Below are 12663 nucleotides of genomic sequence, written 5' to 3' on the forward strand. Positions count from 1 at the left end.
CTTTTGAAGCTGCAGGTTACATTGACCCTTCTCTCTTCCTTTTTCTTTTTTTGTTCCAGTGTAGTTGATCAAATGTGTCCTGTAAAATAGCCTCCCACTGTTGCTGTTTGCTGCGGTTTGTTGGACAGCATTGTGCCAACACAAATGCTCTCAGCTCCCATCCTCACATGAATAATGGGGCTTTAACTCCTTTAGGACTGACTTAATAGCATAAGGGATGTTTCAGATATCAGTGCTAATGTATATTATATCATAATGCGGTGGCAGGGCTGTGCGGATTGGGCTTCATTTGTAAAACATCTTCCAGGCGCTTTGGTGTAAATGTAAGTCTAAATGACTCGCTGTGCGAGACGTGGCGCATGCGAAGGGGCTAAAAGCAGAACCGCCGAGAGAGTGCGTCTGGAGGTCGGCAGCAAGGCCTCTCGCTGCGAGGTGACTGGGCGCATTACGAGCGAGAGAGAAAGCTGCAGCTCTCAGAGGCTAATGCGCAATAAAAGAAGAGCTGATTAATGTTGGCTTGGCCACAAATGAACATGCGGCGAATAAAAGACTCAAAGAAAGAGAGATGGAAGGATGGAAATAGGTGCTTTAATGAAGAGCGAGAGACTCTCGAGAAGGTGAGAAATGGTCAGGCATGAGTAGATTTTAATTCTCTGGCAATGTGCGGTTTATCTGAGTTGTAATGGAAACCCAGCAACAACAACAACAACAGCTGTGGTGGAGATAGGGCTGATGGCTTTTGTTTTTTTCTCCATGTTTTTTTCCCATTTTTATCCATCTCTTCAGAGCGCAAGGCGCAATATTGGAGCAGGCAAGGCCGCTGTAGAGATTTCCATTTTAATACTGTTCCACCTCTGCTGCTGCTGCTTTCTGCCCCCATGGGGCTTTTAGAGCTGAACGTTTTCATGCTAATGACCAGTACCTGCACTGTTCATCTGAAAACCATTCTCTCTCAGCCAATCAAACTGTTAAAACATATGCAGTTTTGCAGATTAGAAGATTAATAAAACTCCAGACACTTAAAGGAGCTCCCAGAGCTACACAGGAGACGGCCTCTCTCGGTTTTTGGGGAAAAACCAGAGGAGAATTGAGACCGAAGAGAACTGAGGTTTCATAAGCATGATGCCAGTCCTCAGCCTACTGCTCCCTTATTATCGAGTAGTGTCCAAAAGCATCTGCACTGCTCATCTGACAAAAACATTCTTTCTCATTAGAATGCAGTCTTAAAGATTAATATTGCTAAATTATTAGCAAGCAAAACTCATAAAATGTGGATTAGTGATGTAATGCAGCACCTCCGCCTCATCAAACTCCATCTATTCTTGACTACTGACATTTACTAGACAGTAATTTCACATAACTTTTATAATTTACAATCGAGGACAGCTGCATGATACGTATACACCAGTGACTGTAGAAAACATGGGCAATACAACATCTCTCTAAGGAGAACTGTTAAACTGTTAAAACATTACACTGAACGGACAAACTGGGAATCCAGGGGGGGAATCTGCTCTGCTTCTGGGCTGTAAGCTCAATGAAGAGGGTTTGAGACACGTTTGGTCAAGGAGAAGTGAGTAGGTCTATCAAACGAGTAAGTGAGTCTGGCTCTGCCGCTGGTCTCTACTGTGCAGACTCTGGTTGCAAATTTGACAACACAGTGGAGAGTTTTGGCTTCATTAAGGAACCACAGTGTCCATGTTTTCTACAGTCAATGTCCAGAAAAGAGCTGCTTTTTTGTGCTTTGCTTATGGTTAGGCCTCCAACCCTAAGAAGAGTGAGGCACTGTGCAGTGTGGCAGAGCTTGCTTTTTATTTTATGTAATTTGTAATATGTATTGTTAAACATTATTTTATTTTATTGTATACCATAGCAACGGCATCAGCAATTTTCACAGCTGTCAGAAAGATATTTCTCAAAATTTACCCCGAAGACCCTTCTGTTTTTGTTCCATGAAAGTAGCTTGTTTTGATCTGATGGTTTTTGAGGACTGTAACCTGCTCACATTGCCAAATTACCAGGCTAAAGCAGAATTTTCACCCTTATATTATTTCAAAACAAGTTTCAATTTGTAATGTTTTATTAAGGAAACCGGTATTTACATGTACATTATATGTCCCAAACATTTTTGGACACCCCTTTTAATAAATGAATTTAGCTACATGAACTAAAAATGCATCTAGTTTTAAATTTCTGGCAACTGACTTAAACCTGCTTACACTACCATGCACCGATCAGCCATAACATTAGTTAGTGCCTAATTATGCCAATTAGATTTGATCATTCAACCCACGGACTCCACAAGATCTCTGTTCTGTGGTATATGGCACTAAGACAGTATCGGTCGATCCGATCCGAAGTCTTTTAAGTTGTGAGGGGGGCACTGGATCACATCAACGAGCCTGCCACAATACCTGCCTGATTTTGTGGAGATGCTCTTCTTCAGTTGTCAAGCCATCACAATTTGGCCCTTGTCAAAGTGGCTCAGATTCTTATGCTTGCTCATTTTCCTGCTTTTAATACATCACCTTCAAGAATTGACTGTTCTCTTGCTGCCTGATATTACCACCTATTAACAGACACCACTGTAGAAAAAGATAATCAATGTTTTTCATTTCACCTGTCGGTGGTGTTAATGATATGGCTGATCGGTGTAAATAAGTACTGTGTTGCATGAAGACTTTAAAATCAAACATCATTCTGTTCAAGAACAATCAGCTGAAATTGTACATATAGATTTTTTTTGTGTAATTGCCAGAAATAATTAGACTTTCTCTGAAGGTCTAGACGGCCCTGAGGGTTTCTCGCTGCCAAATGTTTTGCTCACAGTTGTGGACTGGGCAGGGATACAGGAACTCTAGGCTAATACAGTTTTCACCAGAAACTTGCCAGTTAACATCAGTTCTTCTGTTGAGTTGCTGTTTCGTTAAATTCTAAAAAGTCTAAAAAGTCATCTGATCGTTCTGCGGGTGGTGAGCAGACATGGAGATATATGTGGAATTCTTTTGTTGTGCATATGCTGTACATAAACAAACCAGATATCATCAAAGGTAATACACATACCAAGCCATCAGAGCATGTGTCAGCTCATTATAGAGCACTCTGTGATTCTCTTTGATTGTGTGTGTAACTGTGTATGAGAGTCTGTTTACCCTTTTTACTGTCAAATAAATACATAAAACACATTTCTGATGCTCTATGAAGGTAATGGTATGGTGATACACTATGAATACATATTATACACTAAATGGACAAAAGTATTAGGACAGACCTCTTAATCATTGAATTCTGGCTTTTCATTCAGTCCTATTGTCACAGGTGTAGAAATAATTAAGCACCTAGCAAAGCAGTCTGCCTTTACAAACACCGGTGAAAAAATGGGTGGTTCTGAAGAGCTCACTGAATTCCAGCGTGGTACTGTGTGTAATAGGACACCACCATTACAACAAGTTAGTGGGTGCTTTTCAATTTCTTCCCTCCTAGATATTCCATCAACCGTGAGGAACCACAACAGCTCAGCCCCGAAGTATCAAACCGCGTCAAGTTACAGAGCGAGGTCTCAAAGTGCTGAGAGAGTCGCATAGTGCATAATATCACCATTGCTCTGCTGACTCATTAATTACAGAGTACCAAACCTGCTGTTAGAGCTGCAAAATAGGACCAACCTCATGTTCTCCAATGTCTGTGGATTTAGAATGGGATGTTATAAAAGCTTCTACAAGTGTCCCAAAACTTTTGTCCATACAGAACTGAATAAACTGCTGTTATTGCTTATTATTTGAATGGTAGTTTATACAGTTGGCAGGCTGTGAATATAAAGTTAACCAACTCTAGACGTTAATGACTCTCTCTCTCTCTCTCTCTCTCTCTCTCTCTCTCTCTCTCTCTCTCTCTCTCTCTCTCTCTCTCTCTCTTTCTCTCTCTCTCTCTCCTTTAGAGAGGAGGCTCAGCCCATAACTGCGGCCAGCTGAAAGTAGGGCAGGTGATTCTGGAGGTGAACGGGATCTCTCTAAGGGGACGGGAACATCGAGAGGCTGCCCGCCTCATCGCTGAGGCCTTCAAGACCAAAGAGAAGGACCACATCGACTTTCTCATCACAGAGTTCAACGTGGCGTTATAGGAGCGCTCAGGGCTACACAGGAGGCAGCCTCTCTCTTGGGTTCTTGGAGAGAAACCAAAGCAGAACTGAGACTGAAGAGAACTAAGGCTTCACTAGCATGATGCCAACACCAGTCCCCAGCCTACTGCTCTCCTGTTATCGAGTAATGTCCAGTGTAAGAGCTGCATAAAGACGTGCAGCACTTCTAGCCCTACCCCTTTGGTCACTCTGTGACCAGCCCCAGCCATGACTGAGACGATGCTGTGGACAACAAGTGTTTGGACTGGATCTGACAGAGTAGTGTTACAGACCGTTTATCCTTCTGTTATGTCTGCACTGAAGGCTTGTCACCAGACTGCAGGACGCCATGAGAATGCCACGAGCAAGACCTCTTCTGCAAAGTGTTTTGATATTCGGTACCGTCTGTGTCACAACCTCCATTCCAATCCGTCCCCATGTTGGAGTCTCTTAGCGTCACGTTATCTTACCCTACCTTCTGCTCAGTTTTCTATTTATTTTATAAGAGGATATGTGCGAATGAAAAAATAGATATATATAGAGAGAACTATAGATGCTCACAATGGGCATATTTATTTATAAAGGATAACATATAGTGACACATGCTGTGAGAGAATGGAGGGAAAAATACAGCTGCTTGACTCTACGCCGCAGATTCCTGAGCGAGGCGCGGAAAGGATTCTGTCTGTAATTGCCTTTTTTATTGCTAGTCAGTTGGCTTCATTTCTTTGTTTGTGCTGGTTTTCAGTCGACTGTGTCATGCGGTAATTACTCTTAAGCTGTGGCAATTAAGCACTGGGACAGAACACACCGGGAGAAACAGAAAGAGGGAGAGGGAGAGAGCGAGATAGTGAGAGCGTATGTTTGAGGACAGAGCTGTGGAACAGAAAATCCTTCCTCCAGATTTAGCTGTAGAGCTGGAGATCCAGAGGAAATGAAGAGGCACTTTATCCAATTATGACAGCAGAATCAGGAACAAGACATGCTAATCAGGGAGAGGAGGAAGGAGGGAGAGAGAAAAAAGAGAAAGAAAGAATGAAAGACAGAGAGAAAGAGATGTTTGGAGAGAGAGAGAGAGAGAGAGAGAGAGAGAGAGAGAGAGAGAGCGGCAGAGATGTGTAGCCAGTGTAACTAATGAAAAGTTGCCGGGTGCTGGAATCCCCTGCGCGAGATGTGAGGGGAGACGGGGGGGCGCAGTGGGGGGCAAACTAACCGCTGATGTGTCACTCATGTTACATAAGAGTGTGAAAGAGTGGGAGAGAGATGGAGAAAAGTGTTCTGCTCTACTCTCTAAGTTTGGGTGTGTGAGAGAAAGCAATGGAGTGATAGAGCAAGGGGCGGGGTGTGTGTAGCACCTGTGTGTGTGTGAAGAGAGAGAGAGACAGAAGAGACAGACAGAGAGAGAGACAGAAGATGCATAATAGAGCAAGAGTAGTGTGTGTGTGTGTGTGTGTGTGTGTGTGTGTATGTGTGAGAGAGAGAGAGAGAGAGACATAGAGTAAGCATGAGAGAGAATGTGTAATAGAGCAAGAGAACGTTCTGTACACTTGTTCTGTACACTTTTGTGTGTGTGTGTGTGTGTGTGTGTGTGTGTGTGTGTGTGTGTGTGTGTGTGCGTGCGAGCGCATGCGCATATGTCATAAAAGATGATGTAGTGAAAGAATTGTGCTCAATGGTTGTGTGTGTGTGTGTGTGTGTGTGTGTGTGTGTATGATGAAGTATGCATGAGCCCCACCTGAAGAGGAACACACTGTCCCCCTCCCAACACTCAGCCCTAATGACTGTGCTCGCTCCACACACACATACACTGCTTCACATGGTCTCCTCACATGCTCCGCTGTGACACCTGCCTTCAGATTCACCTCAACACTCGTCTCACAGTCTGAGCTTACCAACTTGTAGTCTTTGTTTGGAGTCTACTGGACTGCTGTCAGAGTAAATCTAAAATTACAGCGAAGTTTATGAACACATGTTATAATGTAGGTAGATTTTGGCCACCGGGATCCATCCCTTTCACGTTTCGCCACCTCACTCCTATCAGCTCTTGATAAAAGAGAGACTACCTCTCTCAGGAGAACATGTCATGTTTTCTAGTTCAAAAGGCGACAGGTGTGTTTAATCCCTTAAACTGCAAGAGCCTGCATGGTATTTAGTCAGTGTCATACCAAACCCTGAACACTTTATTTGGATGGTCCATTATAGATGCCTTGTAGATGCTCACCTGACATTTATGTCTCTGTAATCTCAGCCCGGGGATGGGCTGAGTCACATGACTGTAAAACCTCACATGTCCCACACACAGACTACCACACAGCCTTCTGGCTTAAAGAGCCCATGTAGCTATAGGTTTATTCCCTGCTCTCTTACACCTTTTCGCTCCCTCCGCTCTCTGTCAGAGCTTTCCCGGCTCTCTCTTCGTGTGCGTGAGCTGGGACATTCTTCCCCTAGCTCTTCCCTAATACGTTGAATCCTACTACCAGGCAACGGGATAGACAGTGGCTCCATCCCTCGTCCCGCCACATCTCTCAAATGCAATTGAACTTTAAGTTAAATGTAAATGATTATCTATTAAATTTAACCACACCATTTTAGAGTTGAATTTAGAGTTAGATTTAAGGTTTGGGTTGGGAATAAGGGTTCATTCAAGGGTAAGGTTAGGTTAGCTGCAGGATTACATTCAATAGACAGCTATTTACATTCAGCTTAGAGTTCAGTTGTATTTAATACTTATTCAAGTGAGCATCTACTAGGCATCTATAATAGACCATTAAGTACAAGGACCATTAAGTACAGGAGCAGATAAACATGAACCTATTGGCACCATGTCTAATGGATCAGCTATTATTTAAACAAGGAATGAGCAGGTGGCCCGAAACCTTTGCTCATATTGTGTATTTCTGACTTCACAATGTGATTGGCTGAAAGGTATTCAATGAGTGCCAGTATCTACCCATAATAGAACTCTGAGCGGATCTCTGTATTAGTCTTCCTTAATGAATAACGCGAGTGAGAGGCAATGACAAAACTAAAACCCTCCCATTATAAATAACGAAGCTCTCTACACCCCCGGCAGCTGCAGAGTCTCAGTTTTTGAAGCAGTGTCATGCTGATGTTCCACCATTAAGGTAGCTGTCTTAGGGGAAACTGCTTCACGTGGAGAACATAAAGCTGGAAATGCAGCAGTACTCTGAAATCAGAACGTTTTTTAAAATGTTTCTTATTAATTAGTGTCTGTATCTTTATTGTTAAAAAATCTTATAAATATCAGAACTAGAACTGTAGTAAAATCTCAGTAATACACTCAAGGCCGTGCTATACTGTGAGCTGTTGGCACACATGTGCTCATCATCAGCACTTGGATTTCAGCTTTGTATCTACGTCCAGAGCACACCAGTGCCAATACCTCACTCCCTCTTGTGTATTATATCATAAATAGTAGTTAAAATGACCAGCAGATTGGATCAGTCAAGCAAGAAGAAGCCAAATGATAGCTGCAGTGTGTGGTCCAAAAGCCTCCTCAGCTTAACACCAAAATGAGAGACTGAAGGGGAGCACACATTAAAGTGACATTAGATACAGAATATATACCTTAAAAGGCATTAAAGTTTATTAAGCCATGTCAATCATAAGTGAAAATACCAATATTTCAGCCTAGCTGGCCTTCATCTAGGCAGTCTCTTCAGCCTTCTCTATATGTCTGTATAAAGCCATAATAGCTAGAATCAAGTCACATGATCTGGGAATGAAACAAAAAGTTAAGTTAAACATCAACCTATTGACAGGGGTGGGCTTGAGGGGTATAAAGCCCTTCAGCATTAAGCTGTGGAGCAGTGGGACTGCCTTCTCTGGAATGATGGTACTCCATCCAATAATTTTGTAATGAGTTTAGGAGCTGGGGATGAGGTGGGATGGTGATCATCCAACATCCTGACCTCACTTATGCTCTTGTTGCTGAATGCAATCAAATCCTCACTGCAAGGCTCCAAAATCTAGTAGAAAATCTTCCCTGGACAGCAGAGGCAGTTACTCCAACAAAAGCAGGATAAACTCTATATTTTAAACTCCCTTGATTTCAGAAGAAATGATGGATGAGCCGGTGTCCCAAAACTTTTGTCCATATAATGTAGGTCACACTTATAAAAAAAAAAAAACAACCATTATACAACAAGCCATCAATGAACTTAAGCAAACTGTCCTTCAGGTATCACGCAGACTGGCACTTCAGCTCTTTCAGCTCTTACTTCAGACCTGTACTCATCATTTAGCCCAGCGGGAGCCACAGTGTTTAGTGTCTCCTGCTGAGAGAGAGATTTTGCAGTGTTACCACATCTAATTGGAGGCACATCCTCAAGCCCAACAGAACTGTTCAGATGGTGCAGAACCTGATTAACCTCCAAATAATTTGTTACTAATCCATATAATCCACATTCCCTGTGCATTTGGGCTGTTTTACTATGTTTGATGGGACGTTTACTATCAATTTATTCTCTTAAGTAGTTGCTGAAATAATTGAACGATTGACTCAGACAAGTTGGATAGATAAACACAAGTCTGATTAACACAAAAACAAAGGCAAATCCAACAAGAATTCTAGTAATTACTGGTAAACAACAAGACTTCACACCAAAACTGAGGTGCTATGGTGATAAATACATAACCTAATGAGTCCAAATCATGACCATGTTTAAGAGCACCTGGTTAATTATGTACATTATGTAGCATTTTTACCTACAAATCATTTTGATGCTCCACTGACTGTAATGAAGACAACAGCATCTCTGTCGTTGCTACTCCGGGCTCAGCACACTGCTATTTGCACTATATAACTTTGGTACGGCAGGTTAGCTGTTAAAAATTCGGTTAGTGTAAAATGCTGTCATTTTACTCAACCGCCTCAACCGTCCACATGCTTCTTTCACTTCAGATGCCTATTCTGTCTCTCTCAGCTTGTCCAGAAATGCATGTAAAGCGTGTCCTTTAATGGTGCCTCAAAGCACGAATTACATTTCCAAACTTTAGAGGGAGTCTAGGAGCAAGACATTCCAATTCTGGCATAATTCCTCTGTAACATTGACATGAAAGCGACCTCCTCAGGTGGGGAGGAGGATCACTGGGGTCATTTGTGTCACTAATATGTCCTTAGATTAAAAACTGAATAATAGGCCTGCAGTTTAAGGGGTTAAGTTAGGTCAAGTTAAGTGCTCCTACAATGGCACTTCAAATCTAACATTTGCTCGCTGTGTCACCTGATATTACTTTACATAATTGGTCGCTCTTATTCATTTTTGTGTGCGTTTTGCTTTCATAAATGGGCTGAAACCGGCAGTGCTTTCACTATTGTTATTTCCCCTCTTTGTAATCTCAGCCCTGCATCCACCTGCCTGACAGCATTAGGAGCAATCCATTCTCTTCACTGTCAACACCTCAGTGTCAGCACCGCCGCTGCTGCTTAGCATTCTGCGGCTGTGCCCGAATGCTCAGTGGTACTCAGTTTGGAAACGAGGGTATTTCTGAAGCATTACCGCAGAGGAGAGGAGAGTGGTTTTTTGTGCCCTCTCCGGGCATCTGCATGACACGATCCTTCAAAAGCGTGCCAGCTGTGAGAGCCACATGCGCGGAAGCTCTGATTTATATGTCTTTGTACAGCGCAAATGAAATCTAGGATCAAAGAAACAAAGAGCGTCTGACCGTGCTGACCTACACACGCGCAGATACACACACCACACACACATCTCCATACAGATTCACATTGCTGATCACAGTCTAACGCAATTTCCGGATGCTCTCTGTCTCCTTCAAAAGCAATCTGCCTAGAGTAGAAAGCACAGAAACTAGGGATGTGAGCACATCCCCAGTTTCTGTGCTTTCTACTCTAGGCAGGACGGTCACACTCTGGTTGCTTGAAGGCCACTACACGGGTTTTTCATCTTTTAAAACAATAGACTCAGCACATCTGCTATCACCAGGCCCTCTGTCAGTTGAAGCAGGTGTTTGGAACGTAGCACTGGGCGATATGACCTCAAATCAGTATCACGTTTAATTGAACATTTTACCTCGATTGTGATTTATGACTGATTATATAAACTTCCTTGGTTGACTGTGTTTGAGCTCTCCTCCATGTTTCGTCCATGTTGCAGACTGGACAGGGTGGAGTCATGTGACTACACATGCAGTATTATGTTTTTTAGAAGACAGAACATGACCATATACTGAATGTAGGTTTTAATTTATTTTCGGTTAATTGCTCAGCCCTATTGGAACATTTGGAAAACACTAAACTGTAGTATGTCAGGCTGTGGTCTTGCAGAACCAATTTGCTGCACATGACTTGCCATGACCCTCTTAAACACATAAACTAAAATATAAAGGTGCCATCAGGGGTTCTGGAAAGAGATGCTCTATAAATTGAACCCCAATATTGGTTCAAAATGAAAACTTTGTAAAGCTTAAAAAAAAACATTAATCCATTAAATTGGAATTGCCCCCAGGCCAGCCGAGATGGTCTACATTTCTGCTTTACCCCATGTGTTGGAGGTTCGGATTGAGTAAACCTGTGGACCATCTTGAAGACCAAGAGTGGTTCTTCTTCTGTACCATACTGTGAAGAACCCTCGTTGGCACCTGTATTTTTAAAAGTGTAGGCCTTTCCATGCCCACCACATGGAGCCTGTTGTCAGTAGATGAAGAGCTCAGTCATAAGGATCTCAACACCGGTCTACACAACGTTCCCTTCTAAACCTGTACTGGCAACCTGAAAACACATTCTGCTGCATTCCGAGTGCTTTCTGATGACGAATCGAGGCAGATGATTCCCAATGTAGAACTAAGATGTTGTTGTTTTCCAGCATCACTTTTGAATCCTACTGTACCGTTCCTTACCTTTGTTTGCCTACCCATCTGTTTGCCTGCCTCCTGTACAGTTTAATGAAGAGCATTGTACACAGCCATGTTATTTATACAGAAAGTGTGTTTAATTTTCCAATAAAGAAAAACTGCACAAGAAAATTGCACCATGGCTGATGTTTTTCTCACACTGTCACAATGTTGAGGTAGTGTAATATCTCACCACCTAGGCTTCTATTAAATACACTTATGAGGCATTCAGAACAATAATAATGCATACAGAAGACATCCAGCACTGACTCATTTATGCACTGTCAAAATAAGACTGGGGAAAACTGCATGATTTGCTCAAATGCCTAAGCAAATAAATAAAGACAGTATTATGGGATGTGATTTTCATTTGCTGCATAAGCTTAAAAACAAGTAAACTGAGAGATAACACGTCTCCACTAATGTGTGGATGTACTAATTTGCCAGTGTATTATTTACACCACATTGTACCGCCACACACCGGCCATTTGAACAGAAATACACTATATGTTCAAATGTTTGTGGACACCCATTCCAGCTACATCAAGATGTACCTATTGCTGACACAGATGTACAAAAGCACAAACAGATTGTTTAGTCCCAACACAATAGGACTCTCTGAAGCAGATAAACATGAATCTATTGGCACTATGCCTAATGGGTGCCAGGTGTGACCTAGAGGGGTATAAAGCCCCCAGCTTTGAGCTGTACAACTGTGTTCTCTAGAATGATATCTATAGATTACAATACTTCTGGGATGATCATCATCCAACATCCTGATCTCACAAGCACTCTTGTTGATGAAAGCAGTACCCTTGATTTTCGGAAGAAACAATAAAAGAGCAAGTGTCCAAATACTTTAGTCCATATTGTCTATTTGCCCTTTAGGGGCACTTGGTAGGTTTACAGCTACATGCTGTAGCCCTCTTGTTGCTACACAATTTGCTAGCTAGTTCTCCACAGCCTCCACCATTCGGCCACCAATTATTATTTAGTTGATGGACTATTCAGCACAGCAGTAATGCTAGAACTGTAGTATGTGCGGCACTGGTTCGAGTGTATGCTGGGATTCCTGCCCACTGCAGTGTTGATGCCAGTCAAAAATATCCTGCCAAAAGTGACCTTGCTTAAGGGCTTGCTGAAGGGCTAGGGCAGTGGTTTTCAACTTCGTCCCTAAGGACCCATTGCTCTGCATCGTTTCAACTATCCCCTGCCCATGCACACCTGATCCAGCTCAATAGCTAATTATCAATCTCCTTATGAGTGGAATCGAGTGTGCAAGGGGCAGAGAATGTCTGAGAATATCTGCCCATAAGCCTTCCCTGGACTGTAGAGACAGTTCCTCCAACAAAAGCAGGATAAATTCCTTTTTTAATACCCTTGTCCAAATACTTTTGTCCATATAGTATAGCATGTAGCTTGTAACGTGAATCCTAGACCATCCTTCTAATACAGTGGTAATGGAGGACCCCCTGCTCTGCACATTTTTGTGTTTACCCTGTTCTCAACACACAAGATCCAGATAATCAGCTAATTAACAAGCCCTTCCAGCCGCCACTGCTCTAAAAGATGAGCTGCAGAGTGTGTTCAGGCTATGATAATTCCTTTTAGAAGGAGAGAGGGATGAAGGTCAGCAGGCCACTGCTTCTCTATTCTAGACGTTATTATTTTCT

At 42.5% G+C, this 12663-nt stretch overlaps 1 protein-coding gene across 3 annotated transcripts in view; it reads left to right on the forward strand.

The window, feature by feature from the left end:
- whrna (whirlin a) overlaps positions 1-9902 on the forward strand; it is a 123079-nt gene extending 113177 nt beyond the window's left edge. For all 3 annotated transcript variants that reach the window (XM_072662005.1, XM_072662006.1, XM_072662008.1), the window contains one exon: positions 3938-9902. In XM_072662005.1, coding sequence (XP_072518106.1) covers positions 3938-4120 — 183 coding nt within the window. In that variant the 3' untranslated portion in view covers positions 4121-9902. The remainder of the gene's footprint in view (positions 1-3937) is intronic.
- The last annotated feature ends 2761 nt before the right edge of the window (positions 9903-12663 follow it).

The sequence above is a fragment of the Salminus brasiliensis genome, chromosome 18, assembly GCF_030463535.1.
Source record: "Salminus brasiliensis chromosome 18, fSalBra1.hap2, whole genome shotgun sequence".
Lineage (NCBI taxonomy): Eukaryota > Metazoa > Chordata > Actinopteri > Characiformes > Bryconidae > Salminus > Salminus brasiliensis.